This window comes from Pelecanus crispus, chromosome 1 (genome assembly GCF_030463565.1).
Source record: "Pelecanus crispus isolate bPelCri1 chromosome 1, bPelCri1.pri, whole genome shotgun sequence".
Classification (NCBI taxonomy): Eukaryota; Metazoa; Chordata; class Aves; order Pelecaniformes; family Pelecanidae; genus Pelecanus; species Pelecanus crispus.
Window position 1 is genome coordinate 34,104,048 of NC_134643.1, and position 26,490 is coordinate 34,130,537.

Sequence of the window (26,490 nt, forward strand, 5' to 3'; positions counted from 1 at the left end):
TAGAGGTCTGACTTAATTTTGACGAGACAAGTAAAATGGAATTAATTTATTCAATCTATGAGCGCGCTTAGCATTTGCTGATAGGTTAGTACATTGCAGCTGAGACATGGCAATGACACAGAATGAAGTTTCTCGTGTTTGAGAGAGCGGGAAACTTGTCCTAATCTAAACTGGGTGTTTATATCAAGTATAGTTTGTAGTAGAAACATGTGCTTTTGGATCCTGGTAAACAACATAAAGTTGCAAGCACTTGGCACAATTAACCATAACTGGTTACACCTTGAGCTTTCATGTAACTATCCTTCTGTATGTCAGTGTGGTTATGTGATGGGGACTTCTGGGTGAGGTTAAAGCACAGAGCAGTTTTATTTCAGCTTCAGAGCACATCTTTGTAAGACACCAAACTAAGAAAAATTACATGTGGAGGATGTTCAATGACATAAGGGTAGATCAAGCATTGTGGTTGTGTATGAATTTGTATGTAGTCTCTACTTTGCATCAGCATGGCTGTAGGCTGGCTTTGGATTGCCCTCTAGTGAATTTGTTGGGTGGTCTCTGAAATTGGAACTAACTTTTTTTTGCATGACAATATTTAGCAGTTTGTGAATTTAATGTATTTTTCTACAAAAACTATTGGTGCATTAGATTGTGACTTCTACTACTATTAAAAAACTAGTTTTTCCTTCCCCCCCCGCCCTCCCAAACTGCACATGCTAACTCAAGTGTCTGCATTTATAGCTTGTGTTTTTAAGGCCCATAGAAAAAATGTCTTGCTAAAGGAAGACGACTTAAAATACAAGGTCTTGCGTTCATGTTTTTGTTTGCTTTTTATTTGCAGTTGGTTTATATGATACTTGGTTCTAGAAAATTGAATATATCTTTGCAACTGTGCAATTTGCGCTTAATAAACAAAGGATTTCTTTAATTGGTAAATGGTGTATGACATTTTATTTGAAGGGAATACAATAAATTAATTTTGCATTCTAGAAAAAAGCTATCGAAAACTTGCGTTAAAAGAAAAAACGAGTGTTAAAATTCTCTCTGTCACTTGAATCCTCAGATCACCTACTGCATTGTATTGAGAAGGTGTTTATGAAGCAAAGACTGTCTTCTAGAATCTCCATAGTGTGGAGGATGTTATTGATGTGAAGAAAATTGATAGTATTTTCAGATAGGCTCTTTGTTTTACAGGCATTACAGGTGTAACTTTGTTGCATTCCTAAGTTAATGTAAAAGTCTGTGAGAAATATATATGTAGCTAATGCTGAAAAAAAGAAAGTAGCTGATGCTTAGAGAGTAGCTGATGCTTAGAGAGTAGCTAGTACTGCTTTAAACTTTCAAAAGAAACTTAAACCACATTGAAAATTTTCCCTCTATGATTAAACTTGTAATGCCTAAGGATTGCATCTGAATAGTGTCCAGTTAAGGTTTAGTAAGTTATTCCACCATCAGACTGGCATGATTTTTAATGTTTGTTGTTCGCCTGTGCTATTTCAGCTTTAAGACTATTATAGTCCCATATTTAGAAATAACTTGTTGGTTTTTACTTTTGTGTATTCACTACGGATTTCCAGCCTTTAAAAGCAATATGATTTTGTTTGTTTTGTCATTTAGGATGATTACCATAGGGTAGTAAACATTGTGCCCAAGAAGCCACCACTGCTTGAAAGACCTGGGGATGGGAATTACAGTCGGTATGATGATTACAGTCACACTGAGTACAGAGATTATGAAGAGGGTCGCAGTTTTGCCCACGACCGAAGAAGTGGCCCTCCACACCGAGGTGTACGTAAGGTGATTCTTCTCACGTGTTTATTATGTTTATCTTCTCATTAATGCTTGGATACTCAACAAATAAAACATTCAGACAGAGCATTGATGTTACTGCAGTTCTCATAAACTGAAATAGAATTAATGGAAAAAACATCCGGGCTTTGATACTTGGTGGTTTTTTTCAGTTATTGTGCTTCTAAGACACTTTGATTATATGGTAATACCTGTTTGCTGCTGCTTATGGTTCCTAGCTACCCTGTTGACTTAGAAAAGATCCCTTGTCCAGCACTGTGGAAAGCTCAGTCTGAACTGGGAAAACAAAAGTGGCCAGAAGTCCTCTCTGTAATGCATTGCAGAGTTATCTGTATGAATAGCAGAATGATTGCAAAATCTTTCTATTTAACAAGTTGAATGTTGTCTATCTATCCTTCTAATTTGCACAGTTGTTCACTTCTTTAAATTCTATCATGATGCTGAATGCATATTTGGTTTTTCCCCAGTAGCTACGCTTAAGTACAAAATTTATGGTCCCTTTGAAAGGGCCTTACTCTTGCCGCCTCCAAGTAATTTCAATCTGTTGATGATAATTTACATTTCAATGAGGAAAAGTTTCTTTTTTTTTTTTAAGTCAGGGCCTATGTATATAGTTTGGAAATTTTTGTAGTTTTTGTGTTCTGTACAGCATTTCAAAGTTGCTCTCTTTAGTATTGGTAGAGGAAGAAAATAAGAGGAATGGGGTAGAGTGAATAAACTGAGAGGAACCTTGCTGTGAATGATTATTAATTTCTTTTAGCTTATTAAATGCTTTGGTTTTACAGTAAATAAGTACTGTTTGGGAACTAACTGTACCTGAGATCTGATGTTGAGATACATGTCACACAATTGTTTTGCACTTATGTTTTGCAGGATGAATCAGGATACAGATGGCCAAGGGATGATCATCCTATAAGTCGGCAGCCTGATTACAGGTATTCTGTAAGACTTTACAGTAATACAATGCATAGGCTGGGACTATTTAGGGCATTTTTCTTTGTTATCAAAACAGGTTGTAGAGCAGAGCAGTGAAATGGCAGGGATGTGGGAAAGGACATCCGTTGAAGTAGAAGATGGTAGTGGAAAAGTGGTTTCTAGTTGCATTGTTTGTTTGAAATACAAATTAAATAAATGGTATGACATGAAAGTCTGTATCGTAGTATTTGTTTAGTAAGGATAGGAGGCATAATGATAGCATCTTTAGGAAGTTAGCCTGCGACTGTAAGTAATTTAGTGCAACTCCCTGATAGTCACACTTTTTACATGACTTCAGAGAATTCTTTGGTCTAATACTTGCTTCTGTGACTGCAGTACCTTGGGGCCACAATACAGTGGAAAGATACCTGCGCCATGTTAAAGGTTGGTGGGGTGGATAATGGGATTATGAAGTTCGCCATAGCCTTGTTCTGACCTCCCTGTTTTCTCAGCTGGACTGATAAGTAGGTATTTCCATCATACATTATATCAGTTTCTGTGAGCACGTCTTAGTCTGTACCTCAGGCTCCCATCTATGAAATGTAAGGAATAGTATTAAACACTAGGGCTGTAACATACATATGCCTGCAATGATGTTTGATATGGGATTATTCAATATGATAAATAAAGTGCACAGGATAGTGTTACACTCAAAATCTATGGACAAGGATGAAACTCACCTTAAATATTCAGCCAAGAATTAATTGTTAGTATAACTCTAATATTAACAGTCTAATCTAAGAATGTCATCTCATGGTTGTACTTTTATATGCCACGTCCTGTGTTCTACTTCTTGAGGTGTCTGTTATTATACCAGGCCAGTATTTCTATATTGCATCATGGTGTCAGTCCTAAGTATCTCATTCTACATAGAATAACTCCTTGTTACTGCTATCTATATAAAACTATGGTTGTACCTTACAAAGATCAACAAAAATAAACCAAGTTAGCGATAGACACCTGGTCAGTTAGAAAAATTGCTGTTAAACCTGCACCAAGTGAAAAAAAAAAGACTTCAGACAGGTCAGGAAAAGCTCAGACAGAGCAAGCTTGCTCAAAGCCTCAGTCTTGAGGCCTTGCAAACTCAATATGAAGCTGTTAGTAGCAATGGCAGTACCGGGCTACACAGCTGCAGTAGAGATCTATTCCTTCGAATGTGACGATTTAGACATAGCATAACTAAGTTATTACATGACTTCACTATAAAAAAACCAACCAACCAACCAAAAAAAACCTTCATATACCGTAAGGGTCTGTGTGCATTAGACTTCTCTCAAAATTGCATTCTTGGGACTAAAAGCAACAGTAAAGGGTTTTAAAAAGTAGTAAGTGTTTTATAGAGACTTGTGTAAAAATTACTGCATCTTTTCCTCCCACTTTAGAAGAAACAGAGTTGTTTAAAGCTGGGGAAAAAAAAAGACTAAGACGACTGAGTTAGTGCCAGGCAGTTTATTTTACACAGAACAAGAGTGGCACCCAGTGGTCAGAAAGATTCTTAAATGCATCCTGATTTCTTCCATTTAAAATGTGACAATAAAATGTTAGCGCGTTTTGTTGAATGCTTTAAAAATGTGTTGCATGGTAGGTGATAGTCCCATCTGAGTCTTTATTATATATTTCAGAATATGTAACTGTTACACAACTGCAATAACACTATGAAGGAACTTCATAAAGATACTTGGTTCAGTTGATGGTATGGGAATGTATTTGCAATTGAATGAAGCCCTACTGATTTATTATATAAATATGCATTAGCATGTCAGAATTCTGATTGCACAAAAGAGCACAGGAATAGTAAATAACCTTGAATGTAAAATCCTGTGATCAGACTGCTAAACACTTGTAGCATTACACACTTTGTAATAAACTTAATTATGATTTTTTGCATACTGCTCACTATTGAGCTATGTAGTGGATCTCAGCAGAGGAAAATAGAAGTACAGTACTTGGTACATGTTGTCTTCTGTAGTGAAAACACTAATTGCTTTCTATTTCAAAGACATTTCCACTCTAAAACATGAGATTAAAAAATTATTATATGCAAAAATGCTTTCTCTTTGGATATGATGAAAGTTATTTTGTGTAAGTTCTTCTGGAGTATATATAAATAATTTTTTTTCTTTGAGGTAGTAGAAGGAGATTTAAGATTACTTTAACCAGAAGTACTTTTTAAAAAATTGCATGGAACGTGGCTAAAACGTAGTACAAAGTTAGATTTGTGAAGCTAAAGACACTCAGGAGACTTGTAATGTTAATGGGTTTTCGTAGTCAGTACAGTGACTATAAATTCTAAAAAGAATAGCTCTTTTATTGACATAAATAATCAGTTTTCCTGAGTATTTTTGAAAACTTGTTCAGCAGCTAAAAATGTGCTGTAAGAAGTTGTTGTCAATATTACATGTAGCATTTCCTCTTAAGCATTAATCATTCACATTTTCCTGCTTTGATTTTTGGCAACTTAACTGTCAAAAAGTAGTTTCTGATCTCCTACTCTTTCCGTTTTTGTTCCCCCTATCTTTCTTTGGAGTGCTGAAAAACATCACTTGAGATTCTCCCAAAGTAAAAGAAGCTGCTTACCTGGAGTATTAAAAACCTTTAAATGATGCAGAATTTTGGGGAGTGAAAGTTTCCTGTGTTGAAGAAATCAGCTGTTGTGTTTTTTTGGAGTGTTTGTTGTTGTTGTTGTTGCTGTTGTTATTTCTTCTGTGGATTTTTTTTGTTTTTAAGCTTCTTGCCTTTTCCTTAAAAATTGGAAGTACATGCTTACTTAGCAATTGCATAGTTGTGGCTTGAGCTGTGATGTGTCTGCTGACCAGCAGCAATTCTCTGAGTGGCAAGAGGATTGTTGAGGTTCTACCACTTGGCTTAGCTGTCTTTTTTCTTGCCTTCTCACGGAGATATGCTCCAGTTTCCAAGCAGCTGTCATTTGCCAATAGTCTACCATTGAGCGGAGCATTAGTAATCCTTCTGCTCTTTTCTAGACCACTCAGTCCTTGAGAGTTGTTAGCCCTGTTTTATACTATGCTCAGTGAACAGCTCTCATCCTGACCATGACTTCTTTATGGTAATACCATATTTTATATGTAAAAAATAAAGTAGTTCAGAGGATGTGCTGGATATAGATTTCAAAATGAGTTCCCAGCCCTTTTTCTCTTGTTCTGACCTAAGGGATTCCATCAAGAAATCTTGATGGATTTCTTACTTCCAGGAACTGATGTGAATTGTGTAACCTTACAGTCAGTTTGAAGTGCCTCTTGGTTCAAGCCTGGTTGGCGTGTATAAAGAATTGTACGTCAAAGCAGAATCTCTTAGTTTGGAGAACAGAGGATTTTCTGCACACATGATGACGGTTTTAATGTCTTGGTCACTGATGCTATGAGAATTGTGAAACTTGGAAATTATGAGAGGAGCAGAGATCAAATAACACATGACTTCTTTGTACATTTATCTTTTACTGACGTTGATCACTTCTGGGGCTGTGTTACTACTTGTCTTTAGTGATATATCAAACTCATTTATTCAAAGCACTCAAATTATTTTATGCATGTCAGATTTTTTGAAAAGTTGCAGGCAACTATGCTGTTATATGTTGAAGAACCCCAATTTTACAGTAATTCTGTATGGGCCTCATAGCAATGGATTTTGCATACAAGTTCATTTTTGTAACGTCAGATGAACTTTTCAGTGGGAAATGCTTTAGAAGATTGTTAGCTGCTGTTCACTTTAGTCATACCAAATTTTAATCCTTTTGAGTGCACAGAACATTACTTCATTCTTTCTTTTTTCAGCCAAACTGAGTTCATAAGATGTGAAATAGGCGAAACTTGGCAACTTAAGATGAGTAAGACTCATCTTCAAAGAGCAATTACAAAATGACGCACTTGTAAATCCTAGCTATACATGCATTAAATTTGATCCTTAAAATTATCTGAGGTCCAGATTTTTGTAAAATAAGGATTGCCATATTTGTCGACAAAGTACTCTGCATCAGTAGTAATGTTGGTTCATATAATATAGGCTCCTGACATTTTTAATATCTCCTCTCAAGTTGTTGATACAGATAAGTTTTCCTTTGTTAATGAAGGAAACTTGCTGCTACTACGTGTGTTATTTTGTGTGTTGGTTGTTGGGTTTTTTTTCCCCTGTGTGAAATTAGGAAGTAGTCTCAGTCCATTCTTTAATGCTAATGCATTTGTGTATATAAAACAGATCTGCTTATCTGTGGAGTGCACAGGAAATACTTTGTAGTAAGTAGAAATAATAAAATAATTTTGATGCTAGAAATGAAAGAAAACTGGCAAAATGTTGAAACTTAATTTTAAACAATTGGTGATCTGTGAACAACTAAGATTCATCAGTCAGTTCTACATTTTGTTCTGGATATCTTTTAAATCAATGGCACATTGCCTTTCCTCTGAAAATTTTATGTGGCTTTCTGAACATTAAACTTACAGTTACCTCTTTAGGGTGGTAAGGCATAATGTGGCCCAATTTTTGTAGATGTATAAGCCTTCACAGTGAGGTTGCGTTTACTGAAAGCCATTGAGAAAATTGGTAGCAAAGTCTGGGATAGAAGCCCAGCAATCATGGCTTTCTGATCTCTGCTTGAACTACCCTTCCATTTGGTGATTAACCCCTTGCAGGTGCAGTATGTGATGACAGTATGTTCCAGAGGAGTGGTCTGAAGATTGTACCCTAAAAAGATTGTTGTTTGGCAAGAACCACAATTTTAATAATAAATAAATACTTTAAACCAAAACCATTGATGAGAGAGTCTCCAGGTAGCAGTTAAGGGTCACTGACTCTTCTCTCAGTAAAGCAGGATTTAATGTTGAGGGTTCAAATGTGTCGTAGGCCAAGGCAGTTATCTGTACATTATCACTGTGCAATCAGCTTTGAATTAGAGGGGACAGCTTGCTTCTTGGTGTTTTTTTTTTCCCCTCCCAGTATGTATTCTTCAACGAATGAAACAGTGAACATGTTTAAATATTTTATACTCATTTAAAACAGCGTATTATATTGTGGGAGGTCTTTAGGCTTTGGATTTAAACTTTCTTGTAATGTAAACTGATCTTTGTCTTGCTTATAGAAGAGAAACTTAGCCAAAGGGATTTATGAGACGGTACTAAAAATGTACATAAGTCTGCTGTTCTGTTGCAATATTTGACAGGTCTTAAGGGACACCATACAAGAACCTCATTCTCCGTTAAAAAACGTGTGGAGGGAAATAAATATGGCATTCACCCAAAGAAAATGGTCTTGCTTTTGACAGAGATTGATAAGCAGAGTTCTAATCATATTCATTAGTACATGCCTTTTTCTTTTAATAAATAAATGAAATCTCTGCCAGAACATTGAACCTCTCAGGTATTCACACGAACTACTAGAGTAACTTGTTTATTCATATACGAAATTAGTTTCCTTATAATAGGTCATTGTGGTAGATTCGTTATGCCTGTCTACAACTCCAGGCAAGGACTTGTCTTGAAATCTTTAGTTCAGAAGACCCATTGTATTAGGCTGCTAGCTAAATTAGTTTACCTTGGCTTATGATATTTTGAGGGGGTGGAGGGGGGATTTATAACTTTTTGGAACAAGATAATAGGTAATAGATAACTTAAAAGTAGATTCAGGTTTACACTGAATATTTAATGACTTCATATTACACTTCATGTCTTATGCAGCAGTCTTATTGATCAGTAGTTGCTACATTGTCTTTGAGGGCTGTTTTCTGCTCCACTGCCTCTTTAGCTCCTTCGTGCTTGGGACAACCAATTTATTTGCAAACTGAGATTTAAGTTTTATAATTTGATTTTTGTTACTTGGCCAAAATTACATATGTCTAATTGTATTACTAATGCTTTGGGTTCCTTTGGACCATAGGCTTTTATTTTGAATAGATTTTAAGAACTCGAATCTTCTCATGCAGATATTGCTTAGCATTTTAAAACTGCCCTGTACTGAAGGCTGTGTATAATTAAGCACAGTTCAGGACTGTCCACTGTTGCAGGCCAATGCAATTGAAAGTAAAAAAATTTCAATTCAGACACGGCTGGTTTTTTTTTCTGTGATGAATCTAGTTCCTCCATTTAACTTAGAACCCAGAGACTTAAAACTATGTATGTGAACACTGGCTGTTTTCTTACTAAGAATATGATGTCAAACTGAGTTTCTGCTGTTATTTATGTTGGTGGGACCTGCTCTGTTTATATCTAGGATTATACTAGAAACTTCATTCAAAGCAAGTCTGCTGTTCCTCCACTTCTGAAATGTTTGTCACTTGAGAGAATGGGGAGAAAAGGAGAGACTGGTGGACAGGGTTTCAGTTGTAGAATTTTTTTGCCCCCACCTTACAATGTAAAAATATGGGGAGGAGGTAAAAATTCCTCTTATTTTCAACTGGGCTTTTTTGCACGTTTTAGCTAATTGTAGGTTTATTCTATAAGGTGAATGTTGCTTTCACTGGCAGCTAGTTGTAGTTGTTGAGTGATTGCTTTTAATTTTTAAGTATTTTTTTATTTGTGTAACTATTGACCATGATCTTTATTGAAGACCTACTTTCTTTTATTTCTTTGCAGAATTTCTCATTTTGATTCTAAAAAAAAAAAATCTGCTTTCAAAAATTGCTTACTGATAATTTTGTTCCTTTTAGGGGATGTTGCAGAACTCTGGTTTAATTGCTTATGCAATTTCCATCTCAGGTTGAGGGGAAGGAGTTTAAACTTTAAAGTCATAATACATGCTGTATTGATCACTTAATTTCTTTTTCTCTTAATCATTTCTCCTGATGAGCTTCAGTGCCAGTATTCCTACCATTCAGCCAGGACCCTGGAACCTCCCACAGGAGTCTGAGCTGTGATTTCTCCCCCTCCCCACAGCTGATGGGAGACTCCTTTGACTGTTGTTGCTAATAGAGGGGTCTGGCTGTTCTATTCCATTTCAGAATGATGTCATGGAAGCTTTGTTTTTCTAATCAAAACATTTCAAAGTTTCTCCTATGTGGGAATTGTCAAAGTAGCAGAACTTCCCACTACCTGATTTTTTTTTTCCCTGCTGAGCTTGTAAATATACAGCCTCATGCAGTAGAGCTTACTTTTTCTATGAAACTTAGAAGGATTCTAAATCTTGGTTTTAACTCCTGCTGAGAGCCATAAGAGAAAACCAGGTAAGATTGTTTTCAAAAAGCATAATTAAAAATAGGTAGTTTCAGTCTGATTCTGTGTGTATGGTATTTCTTACGCTTCAGTCCTTTGAAATGTTTTAGTTACATTTAAATATGGTCTCTATGTTGTGACTCTAAAGGATTGCCAAAGTATTCTTTGGACTAAAGACAGGTGGTTATAATCTTCTCAAAGAATGTTTTGATATTCTTAAAAACCCAGCCTGAATTATTGTTGATAAAGAAACAGCTAGGTAGTAAATTGACTTACAAGTATTTATTTGACAACAGTTACAGTAAATACACCACATTTGGTAATGAAAAACCTAGAAGTTCTCATAATGGCGGTTCTCAACTGCTATCATGTGTTTATTCAACTTGCTTTTGATCCAAAGCTATGTTGTGTTTTAAGGATCTATGGCACAAAAGTGTGTACAACTGTTTCCTACTGCAGTTTTTGTAAGGTTGTAAATTGTCGTATGAACTTGGTGTCATCATTATATTTTTAACAGTGGTTATTGCATGAGAACTGTTCACTACAGCTACTACTATGTTATGATATACACGTAAGGAAAAACTCAGTAGTGTGTGCAAACTCAGTTAAATTTTGTAATAACATTGATTTGTTGCTTAAAAAAACCCCACATTTTGGGAATATGATTATTTTCTTCTTATCAGTGATGTTTACATAATGCTAATAAACTGTAAGGACATTCTCTGTTTACAGTGTATCATAAGGCAACATGCCTCAAGATAAGATTATGTACCCGTACACCATAAGATCTTGGCTAACACCTCACTTTAGAGAAGAGTTTAAAAAGTAAGCTTGTCTGGTCCAGTTTTATAGCTATCATTATAATCAGGTGGTAGATGGTATCAAACTAGCAAGTTAATACTGTATTGGGAAATAATGAGGCAAACTCCCATGGATAGCACTCGATTATTCTAGAAAGGTTTCCTAACAAATCTGTTGAAAAACAGCTAGGTACTGAGAAACAGTGAGGAGGCAAAGAGAAGGGAGTCTCCCTTTGCATCCAGACAACTACTGTTAAGGTGGGCATCTAAATCATCTCAACGACCAGCCAATGAATTGGCATAATGGATGTAGCCATGGCTTTCTCAGGATGGGGAGTATTGTCACAGAGGACTTGTACATAATTTCCCTTAGGAAGATAAAATGCTTCATCTGTTAGGTTCCAAGGACTTGTTTGTTATATTTTGAATGTACTAAACATTTCAGGGAATTTAATTCCCATTGAGAGAGGGTGGGAATACTACGATGAGCTTTGCTTAGATGTTGTTTCATTACATGAATGCAAGTTGCTCTCCTTCCCCCCCCCACCCCCCGCCCCCGCTCCCTTTAATTGACAAAATGAGATGTGCTGTAAATTTCAGTAGAGGAGAGGAAAAAGTTTGGTGTTATTGACAGTGTAGGCATGCTTTTGTTAAGCATCTTACTGCAAAGAGAAGATTTTTTGATATGCCATTTCCACCTACTGCTGCGCTTAACTGTGTTATGACCTACGTCTGAGGAAAAGTTCATCAATAAAGTAATTCCATGATCTCATACAGTTGGTCTTATTTTTAAAAGGTGATGCTCTTTTTGCATGCTAACAAATTATTCTTTATGTTAATCTTGACGTTTATTCATTAAATATATTTGCATAACCATACAAGGTTACTTTCCTTGTATATGAAGCTTTGTAGTATTAGTTTGTGAGTTGGTAACAAATGTTTTTGTCTAAGTGGAGCTGAATATTGACACCATGACATGCAACAGTATTGTGTCAGCCAGGTGTGGGAATGTCTTTCTCTTCTGGAATCTGACATTTAACAGTTGCATTGTGTTAAATGAATTCCTAGCTTACCTAGTCTAGTATGCCTAATTATTTTTGGAAGTTATTTTTGAGAGTGTTTTTATGCAACTTGGAAGTAGAATGGAAAAGGTATTTTAATGGGTTGAATTATAGAATCATAGAATGGTTTGGGTTGGAAGGGACCTTTAAAGGTCATCTAGTCCAACCCTCCTGCAATGACCAGGGACATCTTCAACTAGATCAGGTTGCTCAGAGCCCCGTCCAACCTGACCTTGAAGGTTTCCAGGGATGGATGTCCAGGATGTCCAGCTTCTCTGGACAAACTGTTCTGGTGTTTTACCACCCTCATTGCAAAAAAATTTCTTCCTTATATCTAGTCTGAATCTACCCTCTTTTAATTTAAAACCATTACCCCTTGTCCTATCACAACAGGCCCTACTAAAAAGTCTGTCCTCATCTTTCTTATCAGTATTATGCTTATCTGTGGAGTACACAGGAAATATTTTGTAATAAATAGAAATAATAAAGTAACTTTGATGCTAGAAATTAAAGAAAACTGGCAAAATGTTGAAACACTAATCTTGAACAATTGGTGATCTGTGAACACCTAAGATTCATCAGTCTGTTCTATATTTTGTTTTGGAAATCTTTTAAATCAATGGCACATTGCCTTTCCTCTGAAAATTTTATGTGGCTTAATCCTTTAAGTATTGAAAGACTGCAATAAGGTCTCCCCGCAGCCTTCTCTTCTCCAGGCTGAACAACCCCAACTCTCTCAGCCTGGCCTCATAGGAGAGGTGTTCCATCCCTCAGGTCATTTTGGTGGCCCTCCTCTGGACCTGCTCCAATAGGTCCATGTCCTTCTTGTGCTGAGGGCTCCAGAGCTGGATGTAGTGCTTCAGGTGGGGTCTCACCAGAGCAGAGTTAGAGGGGCAAACGAAGTCAGGTTTGATGAGGTAGTAAACTCAGTATGTGTTCTACAATTTTTATCTTACTTGATGCATTTTTTTTTTGAAGAATTTTGTATGAGGATTATCTAAGTAAGACAAAGGATTATGTTAACAGAGAAGATCGAAGTGACAAGCAATGAATTATCTTATTCAAAAACTCTTCAGCTACTGCTACTTTTATCCCTTACTAAAACTTGTCTCTGTTGAACAGTATTCTGTTTAAAAATTTATCTTTGAATCTACATTTATTACTCACAGCCAGAATATTGTGTTTTCAGTGTTGCTTAGATATGTATGTCTATTTTTAGAAAAAAAATGTATACCTTTTTTGAGTCTTACTGATGCCAACTTCAGCTACTCTAAAATTCTGCTAAGGGACCTATTTTATTTATCATAAATAAATAGAAGTCATGAATGCAGTAAGGAGACTGATCTTCCTACAGTAAAAATCTATTTCCAGAGTGGTTTAAACCTATCTAAGCTGGTGCCATTCCAGTCCTTCCCTCTCCCTGGTACTGGTCCTGCATGCTAACCCACCACAATCAATTAAATAATTATCTACCAGTTTGGTTGCCCGAGAGAAAATACCAATGCCAGGTTAGGCATGGAGTGGGAATATGGATTCAAGGAAGGTTGAGAAGATCAGGATTGTTGCAGCACCACTTTGAATCAGTATGACTTGTCGTGGAGGTGCACTCTGAAGTTAACTGTTATTAAATCACTGAAATAACTGAAGGCATACAGTAGCTGCAAAACAATTTTTAATAATGAATTTACCCAGGTAGCGTGGCTTGTCTCTGTGTTAAATATGTTCAAGTAAGTGCTGTTTGTAGTATATAGAAAATGGCCTAAAAAAACCCCCAAACCAACCCCAAAACATATTAATGTGTATTATAGTGATTGTAGACTGTAGTCAGAGTGAAAGGACAAAGCAAACTGGGGGAAAAAAAAAGATAAAGCTACATGGCTGAATAATTTATAAGAAGAAATGTCTGTCTTAACTCGGGGCTTTCTGATTTTGAATGAGCTACATACTTGACAGGAAGGAATGAGATCAAATAAAGAAAAAACCCATTATGTACAATAATTTTTTTCTTCATATGCAGATAATGTCTTTTATCTTGAAAAATCCAAAAGCAGAGGTAGCTTGCTAACTTTTATTTAAATTTGCTAAGCAGAAATCTGTACCGCTATTACAAAACTTTGGGGCATAAGCAAATGAAACCTATTTGACCTAATTGCTTCAAATTTCACTTTAAGAAAAACATAGTGATTTGTGGAGTATTTTTCTGATATAGAGAAAAATGGAGTGTTTTTTCTGATTTATAGATCTCACTAAGGGATTTGGAAAGAGAAGAAAACTAAATATAATAAGGGTATTGTGTGTCAGTATTACTGACATAAGGTATTGCTGCTTACAAACCTGTTCCACATATTGCTCTTTCCTTTTGCGGCTTTTTATTGATAGCGTTAGAAAGTCAACCACAAGGGGTGATCAAATCAGTATATACTACTACAGTACACTACTTGTTGCTTTCTCTTAAGTATCAGTGAACTAATGGCGTTCTGTGGTATACCAATGAAAAGCCTTAAGAACTTCTTTAGCAGATATTTCATAGTTTCTGGGTTCTTCTATTTAAGAATTTTAAAGATAACCTTTGAGAAAAAGAGTAATAGCTTGCTGAACATGAAATTCACTTATGCCCCTAAAAATATAGTGCAAAATTATTTCCTTCTTTCGGGTACTTAGTGTGTATATTAGACAAATGTTTGCCTTCATTAAATTGCTTGGCAAGCACTGAGTGTGAAGTAAAAACCAAAACAAACCCCCAAAACCCAAAGAACATCCCTAAACAACCAAAAAACCCCCCACAAAAAACCAAAACAACACCCCCCCGAAACCGGCAAAACAAAGAACCCCACCAAACCTACAGAAAAAAAAATCCCAACCCCCCAAAACCTTCTTTTCTTTAGAAATTTGGCAATATAAAGTTGCGTGATTCTAAACAGCACGTGTTTTTTCTCCACAGTCTTCTGTGATTTCCCACACTGATTTAGAAGATCTTTAAAAAATATAATATTTAAAAATTTCCATAGAGCTATCTAGTTGTGTTTCAAGTATGTTACTGTCCACAAACGTTTGTTCTGAATACCTTTATGCTTGCTTTGGGTAGTACTTGGGAATTTTTTCCATCTCCCACCCCATCAACCCCACAGTCTTTGGTAGCACAGAGAAACTTTTTTAAGTTCTTTCCCGTGTGCTGGTCTCATTGCCTGAGGCAGGATGACAGTAAATGTGCAAACACCTACTTAGGAAGGTCTGTCCCATTAGAACTTTCTCTAGTAGCAATAATGATGACCAGTTTCTCTGGTCTGCTACGGTATCAGGAAAAAAATAAGAGTACATGAAGATACCATATCTTGCTTCCTGTGTTCCTTCCAATTTTAAGCTTGTGTATTGAGATACAAGATTTGAATGGTTTCCATTTTGAATTAGGTCTGTTTAGGAATTGATTCAGTTGCTATTATCTTGAGAAGTTTATTCCTGGACATAGTTATCTGAGCTGCTTGACTGTTCTCTGATGGTATGGTGCTCAGAAAGTCTAGAGTAGGAAACCTGGCCCAACAGTAGTGTCTATCAGTAAATATTTTATCAGTGAATTCTGTGCTGGTTTGATTGCTGTAGCTGTTAATAGAAATTGTAACTTGGTCCATCACTTTAAGCAAATATGCATTCTGGAACTTTAGACCTATGATTTATTTTCTATTGTAGAGAAATTGTGGGCACTTACTAAGCCCTCATTTTCAAAAAGAAGCCAAGATCGCATGCATTTGAATGTAGTTATTTTGCCTAATTTGCTCTTTATTTGTCTAATTAACATATTTGGTCTTTTTTCTGCGTATAGTTGTATAAAGCTTTTTGCTCTTAATTCTTTGGAACTTAAATCTCTGCTTTTCTGGACTCTAACTCTTTAATTTTTTCTTGTTGTTCTGTCCTAATCTGTATGCTTGACCATAGTTTCTCTCTGTCAGAGTTTGAATTTAAATATACTTTTATTGTGTGGGCTTATCTTCCAGCAAGTTCAATAATGTACATTTACATTATTGATGACAGTAGAAAAGATGGTACTCTTTACTAGGGATAAAGAGGATTGTAATCTCATTTCCAGTTTCAGTTGAAGTGCATAGCTTCACTATTCAATTAAAGAATATATCAGGCATTTCCCTCTGTTTTTGCTGTAGTATTCAAGTTGTCTTAGTTTTTATTCCCTGATCCGTCATGGCATCCCAAGGTGGGGGGAGGAGATGAGTTTAGTAGCTTTCATGTTGAGTGAGGTGGACAAGTGGCATCAGCGTGGAGTTTTGGGGTTTGCATGTGCTGACTTTAGTACTACTACATGCAGCATAAAAATTGTGAGGCATTTCTATATTTTTAATTTTTTGTTGAACATTTGGTATGTCTAGTTATCCTCTTCATGAGATTTACTACTGTTCTGCAATGCCTCTTTCTTTTTGCCTTCATGTGAAAGGCTGTTAGTAAGATTACATTGACTAGACCTAATTATGTTAATTTCATTTAAAGCAGATGCAGATGTCACTTACGAGTACTGCAGTTACTTGCTTAGTCATAAAACATTGAAAACCAGTTGTCGTAAGAAATCTGTCATCATTTCAAATGTTCAAATGAAAGCCAATGGAACCAGATGCAATTACATCTACAACAGTGTAATTCACGGTATTGTTTTAGCTTATGATAAATCAGCATAAAGATCTTTGGACAATAATGAGAAATTATATTAAGTCTCTAAAGCAGAGCTAAAGTAAATCGTTGGTTTGTTGCACAAACGTGTACTGCGTACTTTGGGAAGAAAGGGAATGAGTTCTGGGAGAGAGGATGGTGGCTGGAATCTTCTACCACCTACATTTACTTTGAAGATGTTAAAAGTAGAGGTGTTCTTGACTCCTTTGTGTTTGCTTTTTGGATGTATAACACAGCAAATCTTTTGAGAAACTTTGGGGGGTACTGTATTTTATTAGATGTTTTCCACATAATCTGAATCACGTTGGTAGCTCTATTAGCCCCTGCAGTGTCCTGACAAGGAAGTCAGGAGGAGTTTTTGGTTTTGTTGCACTCTTCTTCCCCTTTTCCCTTGCCTGTGTATTATAATACAGAGAAAGTGTATTGAGCTAAGAAGCGTGGTTCAAATCTTGTCTGTTTTATCTCTTTGCACTGAAGTCTGGTGCCTTAGGAGACATGTATAATTTCCTCAATTTATTTATAAAACTGTGTGAGTTACTTTTAGGCAAGGTAAGTAATCAAGCCCAAGCATATAAATGGAATGACTAACCCCTTTGACGATAGCAATAGTCTTTCTCAGATGGAAGGGGTCACATAAACTTCTCTGACTTTTTATCTAGGTGATAGACTGCACTCACCTATGAGTTACTGAAAGAACCCACAGTTTCTGCTCCACAGTGATATACTATTGAGTTGCCAGTCTCTTCAATGCAGTGTCAAAAGTGTGTGTTATGTCCTCTGTGGCTGGACCACATCGTAGAGTAATGTTTTAGTTGAAGAGATGTATTAGGATGTAGAAGTCCAAGAGAATAGTAAGCATGAATTGTACACAGTTGCCCAGTAGCATGAATTCAAGAGAGCGAACTAAGATTCCTCTTATAAACAAAACTTTTTCCTGTATTGCATGTGATGTGCTTTCATGTACCCAAGTACACCTCCATTCCAGGCATTTCACATCTAGCAGATGATTGAATTTTGCCTTTATGTACTCTTAAAATATAAAACTGATGCACCAGTTCATGTTAGTCTTTGGTTTCACATAGCTTAACCTGTACTGCTCCCTTTCGTAAACCAGAAGGCTTCCTGTGGTCCTCAGTTTCCCACAACACTGCTGCTGAATGCTTTGCTGGGCTTAAAATGGTAGGGAGGGATGAGACCAGAAGTGCTCGGTGTGGTAGTGGTAGCTGAGGAAAGGTGGTGTCTCTGATCCTGTGGCAACAGCAAATCTCCCCTGTGTTGTATTCCCTTGGTCTCCTGCTATGCAGAAAGCCGTACCTTTGCCTATTCTGCGTTTGGTTTTTTCGTCCAGGAAACTGGAATAGATGGTTAACTGAAATAACTCTCAGGCTTGTGCTCTTCCCTAAGCTGCCCTTGGTGGGTGGTATATCGGGGTATGGCTGTTTACTTATAAAATTTCAGGAGCTCATCCAAGATTATCAGCTTTAGTGAGAGTTTAATGGCCAAGTTTCATGGAGGTTAAAAATGCTAATACTTCCTGTTGCAACACTGTTGAGAGAACTTTCAGGACTAAGTGAGATGTGAATACAAAGTATAAAGATAAGAGAGATCCTATATAAAAGGGATTAAACTTGTATTTGTTGTTAAGGGCAGTAGTTCTATTTTAAAGTTACAGCAAAACACAAAATTTTGAATCTATTAAATATTGTTCCTGCTCAATAAACCTTTTGAGTATGTGTTGGAATCTGAAGCATGTGCTTAACTGCTTTGCTGAATTGGGGCCTTCATTACCAAATTGCAGGTGTATGTTAGCTTAAGTATTTAAGGGGGGGGGGGGGGCGCGGAAGTAAAACAATGCTTATTTTGTTCTGTTCAGTGTAGTTTGTGACATTAATGGAAAACATCAGAAATGCTGTGCTGTTGCTATGCTGTCCAAACCAGATTTAATAGAGTTAATGGCTTGAGTGTTCAGTATGAGATAGGGTCCAGTTAAGAATTAACATGGAGTGATGAAATGAAAATTTAAAAAATGAAAGTGAGATTCTACTTTTTTTGTGCATAATATTATTGCAGAATGAGGCTTTTAAATGTTTTCCTATTTAAAAGTGTGTTTCAATGATATTTTGTAAATTCTTGTGTGGATATTAGAGCACTTATTGTATATGTGCTATAGCTGGGACTCTGTAAACATTTCCATAATAAACTTCTCTGTATACTAGGGCTTAATAACTTGCTCATAAAAATGTGCTTTGGGTATAAAGGTGGTGTACTGGTCTGCCAGAAAGCTTGTGCTTTAAAAATAAATAAGATTATTTAAAGAGAGAGATTTAGAAGGAAACTGAAGAAAACATGTGCTGTACCTAACTCATTCCTGATAAATATTTGATCAATATGTTCTTTAATTAATTAAAAAAACCCACTTAACTAGGCAAACTAGTTCAGTGCTGAGCTAATCTTTCTAGTATATTTAAAGTCTGAACTTTTGCTTTAAGTCTTGCTATGTGAGACGTTCATACATGTAATGTAAATGAAACATTAGTTCCCTACTTTCAGCTGCATCCCATAGGTTTGAGAACTCGCCTGGCTTTTTTAGATTTCTTTTTGCTAAATTTAAGTGGACAAAGGGGTTTGAGTGTTTCTCCACTAAATGTGCTTTCTCAGTCTGATAGTTTCAGTTATTTCTTTCTGGGAAGTCTCCTGTTAATCTACACATTTCCTAAAGAGTAGCGTCCAAAGCTGGGGACATTGCACTTAGGCCTTTGAAGAAAGCAGGAGGATTATCCTTCTGTGTATTCTGGGGTGCTTCATTCTTTGATGTAAGTATCTATACAATGGCTACTGTATAGAGGCTATTAAATAGAGTACTATTTAACAATTCTGTAATTGTTTTCTTTGCTGGCTCGCCTGGGGAAAAGTGTCGCAATAAACAGAAGAAGAAAACATGTTTAGAAAGGAAACGAATATTCATTTTTAGCACACTTGTTAGCTATAAATCCGTGTAACATTGTCTTCTATCAGTTTTGGTATGCAGACCTGTAAAATACACTTTTCTGTAAGATAAGGTACCTATAAAAGGCCTGTGGTCTGTTAACAGTGAAATATAATTATTTAACTGTAAAACCTGGCTTTTCTTCACTGGTGTTTTATTGAAAACCAGGGTGGCTGAGAACTATTGATTCTTACTTTAATTTCGTATGAAATTTTTCAAAATACAGATTTGGTTTATTTTCCTGATACTTTATTCCATCTGGAATTGGAGAAATAAGCTGAAGGGTTGTCTGTATTTTTACTGGCTGTGCCCCTGCCCCGATGATTTTCTGTTGCAGAATAATCTCAATGTTGCTTGTGGGATGTTTGCGCTCTGAAGCAGAACCACTCATGCAGATGTGTTTTCCATGCAAAAAGTAAATCAGCGCCGTATAAAACACATCAGTGTAATAGGGTTTGTATTACTGTGGCGCTACCTGTGTAGTTTCAGTAGTCCAAAACACCTTTGGCACACTGAAGTCCTTTGTTACCCTTCACAAATGTGGGCCTGTAACATGCTATAGGAATTGTACACTAGGGGGCTTTTTTCCTTTTCTCCACCAACATAAAATTAGCTATAGCTACATTGTGCTAAATGAGACCACCAGATCTTTGCTTGTCTTTGTGAGACTTTCCCTTATTTAAAATATTGGACTATGATGAGAAATAGGAGAGAAAAGCAGTGAAATGAGGTACATTTTAACTTACTATAAATGCTATGAAGTCTTTATTTTTATTTAGCAATGCTGTGGAGGAGCTGAGAAGTACTTGCTTCTCTTAGCAACGTGTCTTTCGACCAAGGCAAATGTCACAAGTCTAGATTCAGTGAGTGTTCACTTGCATGTTTGTTAGCTTTGAGATTCTTTACGAAAAGTTCGATTTGTTACTGTGGGTTTTTTTTGTTTTGTTTGTTTGGGTTTGGTTGTTTTTTTTTTTTTTTTTTTGACCTTTACACGTATATTAATATAATTTGCAGGTAGCCAGGACATTTGGGGTATGGTCTGGAGTAACAATATATAAATCTAGTAGAAAGTTTTGGTGCTTACTAGATTATGGTTTCAAATCAGTTGGGTTTCATGTAATACTGAGTGTGTCTGTGGCATTTTACAGTAAAGTTCAAAATGAATATTCCGTATTGTGAAAGACATAGACTTTTTAGTAGGTATAAATCTTATTTTCATTCAGGGTTTGACTTTGGGTGGATACATAGGCATGAGGATAGATTGTCTGCAGTTTTCTTTTTGTCCTTTCTGGATATAAACTGAAATCCCTCAATGATATTTCCCATAGGAAGGTGTGTTGAAATCAGATGAGGGACATAGTCCCTTGAAAGTAAGGGTAAGAGAAAAATAGAGTTGAAAAACAGCCAAATAATGTGAGCAATATTTGCATTTTTAGCTATTGTAAATTAAGGCTTAATTTACAGGTGAAGTGGAGTGTGGAGTGAATCTGAAGAAACAAAATGTGAGAGTCCCAATTTCTTGAATGTCTTTTTCTCCCATATTTTAACTGTATTATCTAGAAATAGAAAGGAATTAGCTTCTAGCGCTGAAGTCATTGAATGAAATCTGAAAAAAATTACATATGTATACATATTTTTTCTACTTTCCTACTTGTTTTTCATTTATTGTCTAGTACTCTAACAATGCTGAAGATTTCAGACATGTTCTGCAGATGACAGCTAACCTATTTGTATTTACCAGACACAAAATATTGCCATTGTATTATCTAGTGCTGTTCCACAAACATTGGAAGGATAACCAAGTAACTTATTTTTTCTGTTGTCTTCAAAGGGACGTCAGAGATGGCTTCAGAAGAAAAAGCTTCTATCCCTCTCATTATATGAGAGAGCGATCCCCTCATAAGAGGGACTCTCCTTTCTTCAGGGAATCGCCAGGAAGCCGAAGGGATTCTCCGCACAGCAGATCTGGCTCTAGTGTCAGCAGCAGGAGCTACTCTCCTGAAAGAAGCAAAGCCTATCCTTTCCACCAGTCCCAGCATAGCAGAAGTATGTCATCTTTACATAAAAGAAATATTTCTTCTCAGCAAGGTAATGCTGGATTAATGATGAGAACTGGTTAGTGAGGTGAAACTGCAACTCACTGTATAAGCCCTATTTCTTTACATGCTGTCTTTTACAATGAGAAAACTAGACATTTTGTACCAATTATATGCTGTCTGCTCTTTGGTTGTTTCATTGTACTCTCTGTTCCCTTATGTATTTCATGTGGGAGATTGTAGGTGTTATTTTGGTAGCAGCTCTAGACTGACTGTAGGAGTTTCAGCTGCACAGCTTTTTCTCATATAGTCTGTGATTTTCCTTTCAGCATCTACTGCTTCTGTTACTTCTTTATGTGCTTCATTGGATTCACTTACAAGAAACCTTGTTGTCATCTATAGCAGATGAAGGCTTTTCTTCCTGCCACCAGGGGAAAAGAGGGATTAAAAATATTGGAGAAATTAAAGTACATACTGCTACTTGTTACATTTTCTGAAAATGTTCTTAGAACTGTATTATTAGGGTTTTGAAGCTTGTTGGTTTTTAGCAACTTCATCTCATTGTCAGGTTCTCTCAAATCTTGCTTTCCTCAAATAAATGTGAAACATATCTCAGTTAACTCTATACTGTGTATGTTCTGCATTTTAAAAGCTTGGCTGTTAATCTTTCCCAGAAATCTAATTAATCATCTGTTTTGAAAATATTTAAGGTTTTCCTATTTAAATAATTTGCAAAAACAAAAAGCAAAATTGCTTTTCTTAGTATACTACATTCTTAGCCACTGCTGCTTGTACAGCTTACGTAAATTAATTCCATTTGACTTCCCTTTCTGCAAATGCTTTCTAGTGAACTACACAAACTTACTGTTCATTTTGGCAGCTTTTTAAAAATTAATTAGATTTTTTTTTTTAATTCACTGATGGGCATATTGTGTGTTTCCAGAGTGGTACACTGGACTCTTATGTAGCACTTCTTGCCAAAAAAGATTGTGTGGAGTGTAGTTAACATTGTTTAAATATTGAGGAATAATTTCAGTGCTTGTAGAACACAAATTACCTTTCTAGCTCATCCAGGAACAGGAAAAAATTGTTGTGAGGAGCCATATAGAGTTTTGGAATGTTTCAGGGTTTTCCTAAAATTCTAAGCCCAATTCTATCACATTTGTAGTATATTGGCAGAATTACTCAAAAGGTAGTGGAGGTAGTGAAGTAGGAGCAGACATCCTCACAAACCAGAAAAGATGCTGGTCAAGAGAGGTGGCTACATTTAGGTCTGTGGCTTTTGGGATTTTTTTCCAGTTGCGTGGTTAAACGCCTCTCCCTGTCATCTTTAAATCAGTTTTAAGAGACCAGATGGCTTATACACTGGATTATTTCTTTATAACTGCCTGTTCCCTGGAAAATAGTACTACTAAATTGTTCCTCTGGATGACTGAATTAAAATGGCTCATTCACAACTTATAAATGGCTTAAATAGTAATTTTAGAATCATGTTTGAATATGATTTGTTTTAGGTAAGGTCATGTATTACATAGTTAAAAGGAACATAAAGTGGGACACATATATGTCAGCAGTACATTTTAGTCTGTACTTAAATGGATTTACAACGTGAAGTATAAGCTATTTCATGCAGAACTTATAATACTGCATCTTTTTAAATATTGTAATACTGTTTAAAATCATGCTGTCTGAATCAGCTTGGTTTGATGATTTCCACTGAGGGAGGAATATCCCACACTCTCCAGCCCTTCGTAAATTAGGGTAAATACAGGATTTGAACAAAGAAAACTGGGGGGACGTACAGAAGCTTGGGAAAGGGAGGGGGAGGGCTGATGGGAAAGGACAGGCATTCAGCTGTGGTGGGAGAGCGTGGAGAGAAGCAGGGTGGCATTCCTTCACTGGGCCGGTCAGTAAGGGGTCTGTAGGGTGGTATGCCGAGGAGATGCAAGAAGGCAAATAGTGGTACTCGGAAAGTGTCATGTTCAATTGTGCAGATGGGACTTGTGGGTTCAAAATAGCCACACACATTCAGAAAAAATGGCGTAAGAATGTTTCCAAATTAAACGGTGTTTTCTCTCTCCGCTTAACTTTGCATAATTTACTGCCACTTGTATCAGCTTATTTCATCTATTCAAGCGCAAACATACAATCCACTCAACTGAGATAGTCTTTAAAGAATCCAGCGTGATGAAGGAGACATGTAGGAGGCAGAGTTAGAGTAGTCTTTAAATTTAAAAGGAGGTAGCTCATCCATGGGGCTGAAAAGCAGGTATTACAGGAGCACAACTTCTGTATTACTTGGTGGTGTCAAGGGAGAGATACTGTGCTTTGGGGAGTGTGACAGATTCAAGACATGATTATTTTATCTTCATGTTTTTGGTTTTGTCATATACTTTGTAGAAACTTTTTATTTTTCACAGGGTTGGTTTTTTTTTTTACTGTTTCTTTTCATTGTTAAAGAGCTTTTTTTTAGTTAAAGGTAATTCATAATTCATCTTTTGTTTTATGGCTACTAGAAATTCTTGAATAAGGCTGCTTGCTATGTTTTTAAGTATGCTCTCCGTTTAGCAGCATCTTCAAATTGAGGGTTAAAGTGCAATTTGGAACATCTACTTTTGCCAGAGTAACTTCCCCAACTATTTTCAGTAGCATTTTTGAAAGACCCATCAGTAGCTGTGAAGATTCTTGCATGGATAAGTAGGCCTTCAGTATCACAGCAGTAACTCACTTGCCTCTAACAATATGCAGAGATGAGCAGGTGTTTGATCTTTGCTTTGTATTAAGTCTGCACTATACGTATGGTATGAAAATGTGGGGAAAGAGTAGAACGCTGAGTTTTCAAATACCTCTTAAGCATTTCCTGTTGTTAAAAGTATGCATTCTGCATAGACTTTTCCTTTTTTTTTTTTTTTTTGTGTAGGTAGTGGCATTCTAAAATACACAACATGATGCAGTCTTATTTTATGGCATTGAGTAAAAAAAGAAAATAGCTTAGCTATTAGGAGATGCCATGTTTGCTCTTTATTGCTTCAACTCATTAAATTAAAGCCATATTTGTTTATAGTTCTACGGAAATAGTTTATATCCCAATTTTTGTAAGTATTTGATAGACTTTTTAATGCATCCCTTTCTTAATTGTCTTCATACAAATTTAATGGAAGCCAAGGTAAGTCTATATTGTTTTCCATTTATGAACAGTCCACCATTTCCCAGTGAGTGTGAATAGTCTAGTTAATTTAGGCCAACTGACAACACATTTGCTTTTTGTATTTACCTTTTGCAGATCCCGTAGATGTAAGCCATGGATCACAGGGTGAAAACTAGTAGTTTACACTGCAGCCAGTTGCCTGTAACAAGTCTGTGGCAAGGCTATGCACAGACTGTGATTAGCACAGTGAATTTGAATTGTCATTTTGCCGATTTGAACTCTTACGAGAAAAACACTGATAATACAAAGAGCATCTAGCCTGTGGTTGATGCAGTACAGGACTGTTTCCCATGGCAGGGCTTTTCAACGTACTGTGGCCTGCTAAACCAGTTTCTACACTGCCTGGTTTCTTGCAGTGATTGACTGCTCTCTAATATTTCACCCATTTAGATTATTACACGAATATTAAAAGTAAACCCACATCATCTTGCCAAATCATATTGATACACCCTTTCAGTTAATGTTGAAAAAAAGGACAATGGGTTTTCCTAAATATGTGAAATAACATAGCTATATCTCTTCTCTCTTTGTGAAGAGAAGGAAGTGTTACCAATATTTACCAGATGGTGCAGTGCATAGATTTCATGTCTGACTTGAGCGAATTTCACTGCAATTTTTCTAAATCAATAAGTGTATTTGCAACATACATCTTTAATACAATTTTACAGTTGTTAAATTTTTCTTAATTATAGGTAAAGAGAGGACGTCAGTTCAATCACTGAAAACATCAAGAGATGCATCACCCTCAGGCTCCACAGCAATACTTTCATCAAAGGTGAATTTTCTTTTGGAGTACTTCTCACCATGGTTTCACATTGCTCATTGTTGGATTTTTTTCCTCAGCTGGAAGGAGATACTGTATGCAGCTGTTAAGGAAAGGAGCATCTTGAATTGCTCTGCCGTTCAGCAGAGGATAGGTTTCCCTTATCTGGCAGGAAGGTGCTGATAATGCTGTGTATCTAATGATGACACTGTCAAACTCTTTTATTCTCTGTTCACTGTCTCATTTTACGAGAAAGGGAGTTTTGCATGTATTTAAAATTGTCATTTTCCAAAGTCCTGAGTGTGCTAGAAAAGGAATGGCAAGGAGAAAAATGGGGAAGGATTTTTTTAGGAGCAATAGATCAATTGGACAAGCCTGTACTTGCACTGAACTCCATCCTTCAATGATTCCTAAGCTGTGACTGGATTTGGAAACAGTGTGGTGAAGTGTCTGACTGACTGGGAAGATAACGTGAATAGCAGAGTTGGCTTGGAAGCAGGGCTGCTCGAGGATGTGGCAAGAATGATAGCATTTACTTGGGAAGGGAGCCACATTGCAAGATAGTTTGGTAAATGCCGTTTTATGTTCTAAATGGTGCTGCTTAATTTCCCATCAAAAAAATCTTGTGGGCTGAGCACCAGCTAGATAATCTCGCTAATTAGTTAAACAGACAGGCTAATGAACACTAACGAACAATCAGCATTCAATATTGTTCTGGCTGTCCTGTGGCAGCAAAAACATTTTCACTTCACAGACTGCTTGCCTGTAAATTATATTTGAGGTTAAAATGAACACTTCCACAGGAGTATTTTCTCTAAATTGTTGAGAAATACTTTAACGAGAAATAAACAATGCATCATATTGTTCTAAGTGAATAAGGACTTATTAAAAAGTAGTGTTTGCCCAAAGTATCAAGGTGTACTAGCCTGGTTCTTGAGGTCTTTTTAATAAAAGCCGTGGAATGCTTAAACAAAAAAAAAAATTGGAAGAAAGGTACTTTTTGTTGTGAGAAGGTGAGACTGAAGGAAAT

At 36.4% G+C, this 26,490-nt stretch overlaps 1 protein-coding gene across 3 annotated transcripts in view; it reads left to right on the forward strand.

Annotated features, from left to right (window-relative positions):
- PPHLN1 (periphilin 1) overlaps positions 1–26,490 on the forward strand; it is a 69,097-nt gene that overhangs the window by 7,531 nt on the left and 35,076 nt on the right. The window contains exons 4-7 of one of the 3 annotated variants that reach the window (XM_075704770.1): positions 1,615–1,794; positions 2,680–2,741; positions 21,285–21,541; positions 25,390–25,472. In XM_075704770.1, the coding sequence (XP_075560885.1) occupies positions 1,615–1,794; positions 2,680–2,741; positions 21,285–21,541; positions 25,390–25,472 (582 nt within the window). The remainder of the gene's footprint in view (positions 1–1,614; positions 1,795–2,679; positions 2,742–21,284; positions 21,542–25,389; positions 25,473–26,490) is intronic. The other 2 variants (XM_075704788.1, XM_075704779.1) reach the window with 2 other exon arrangements.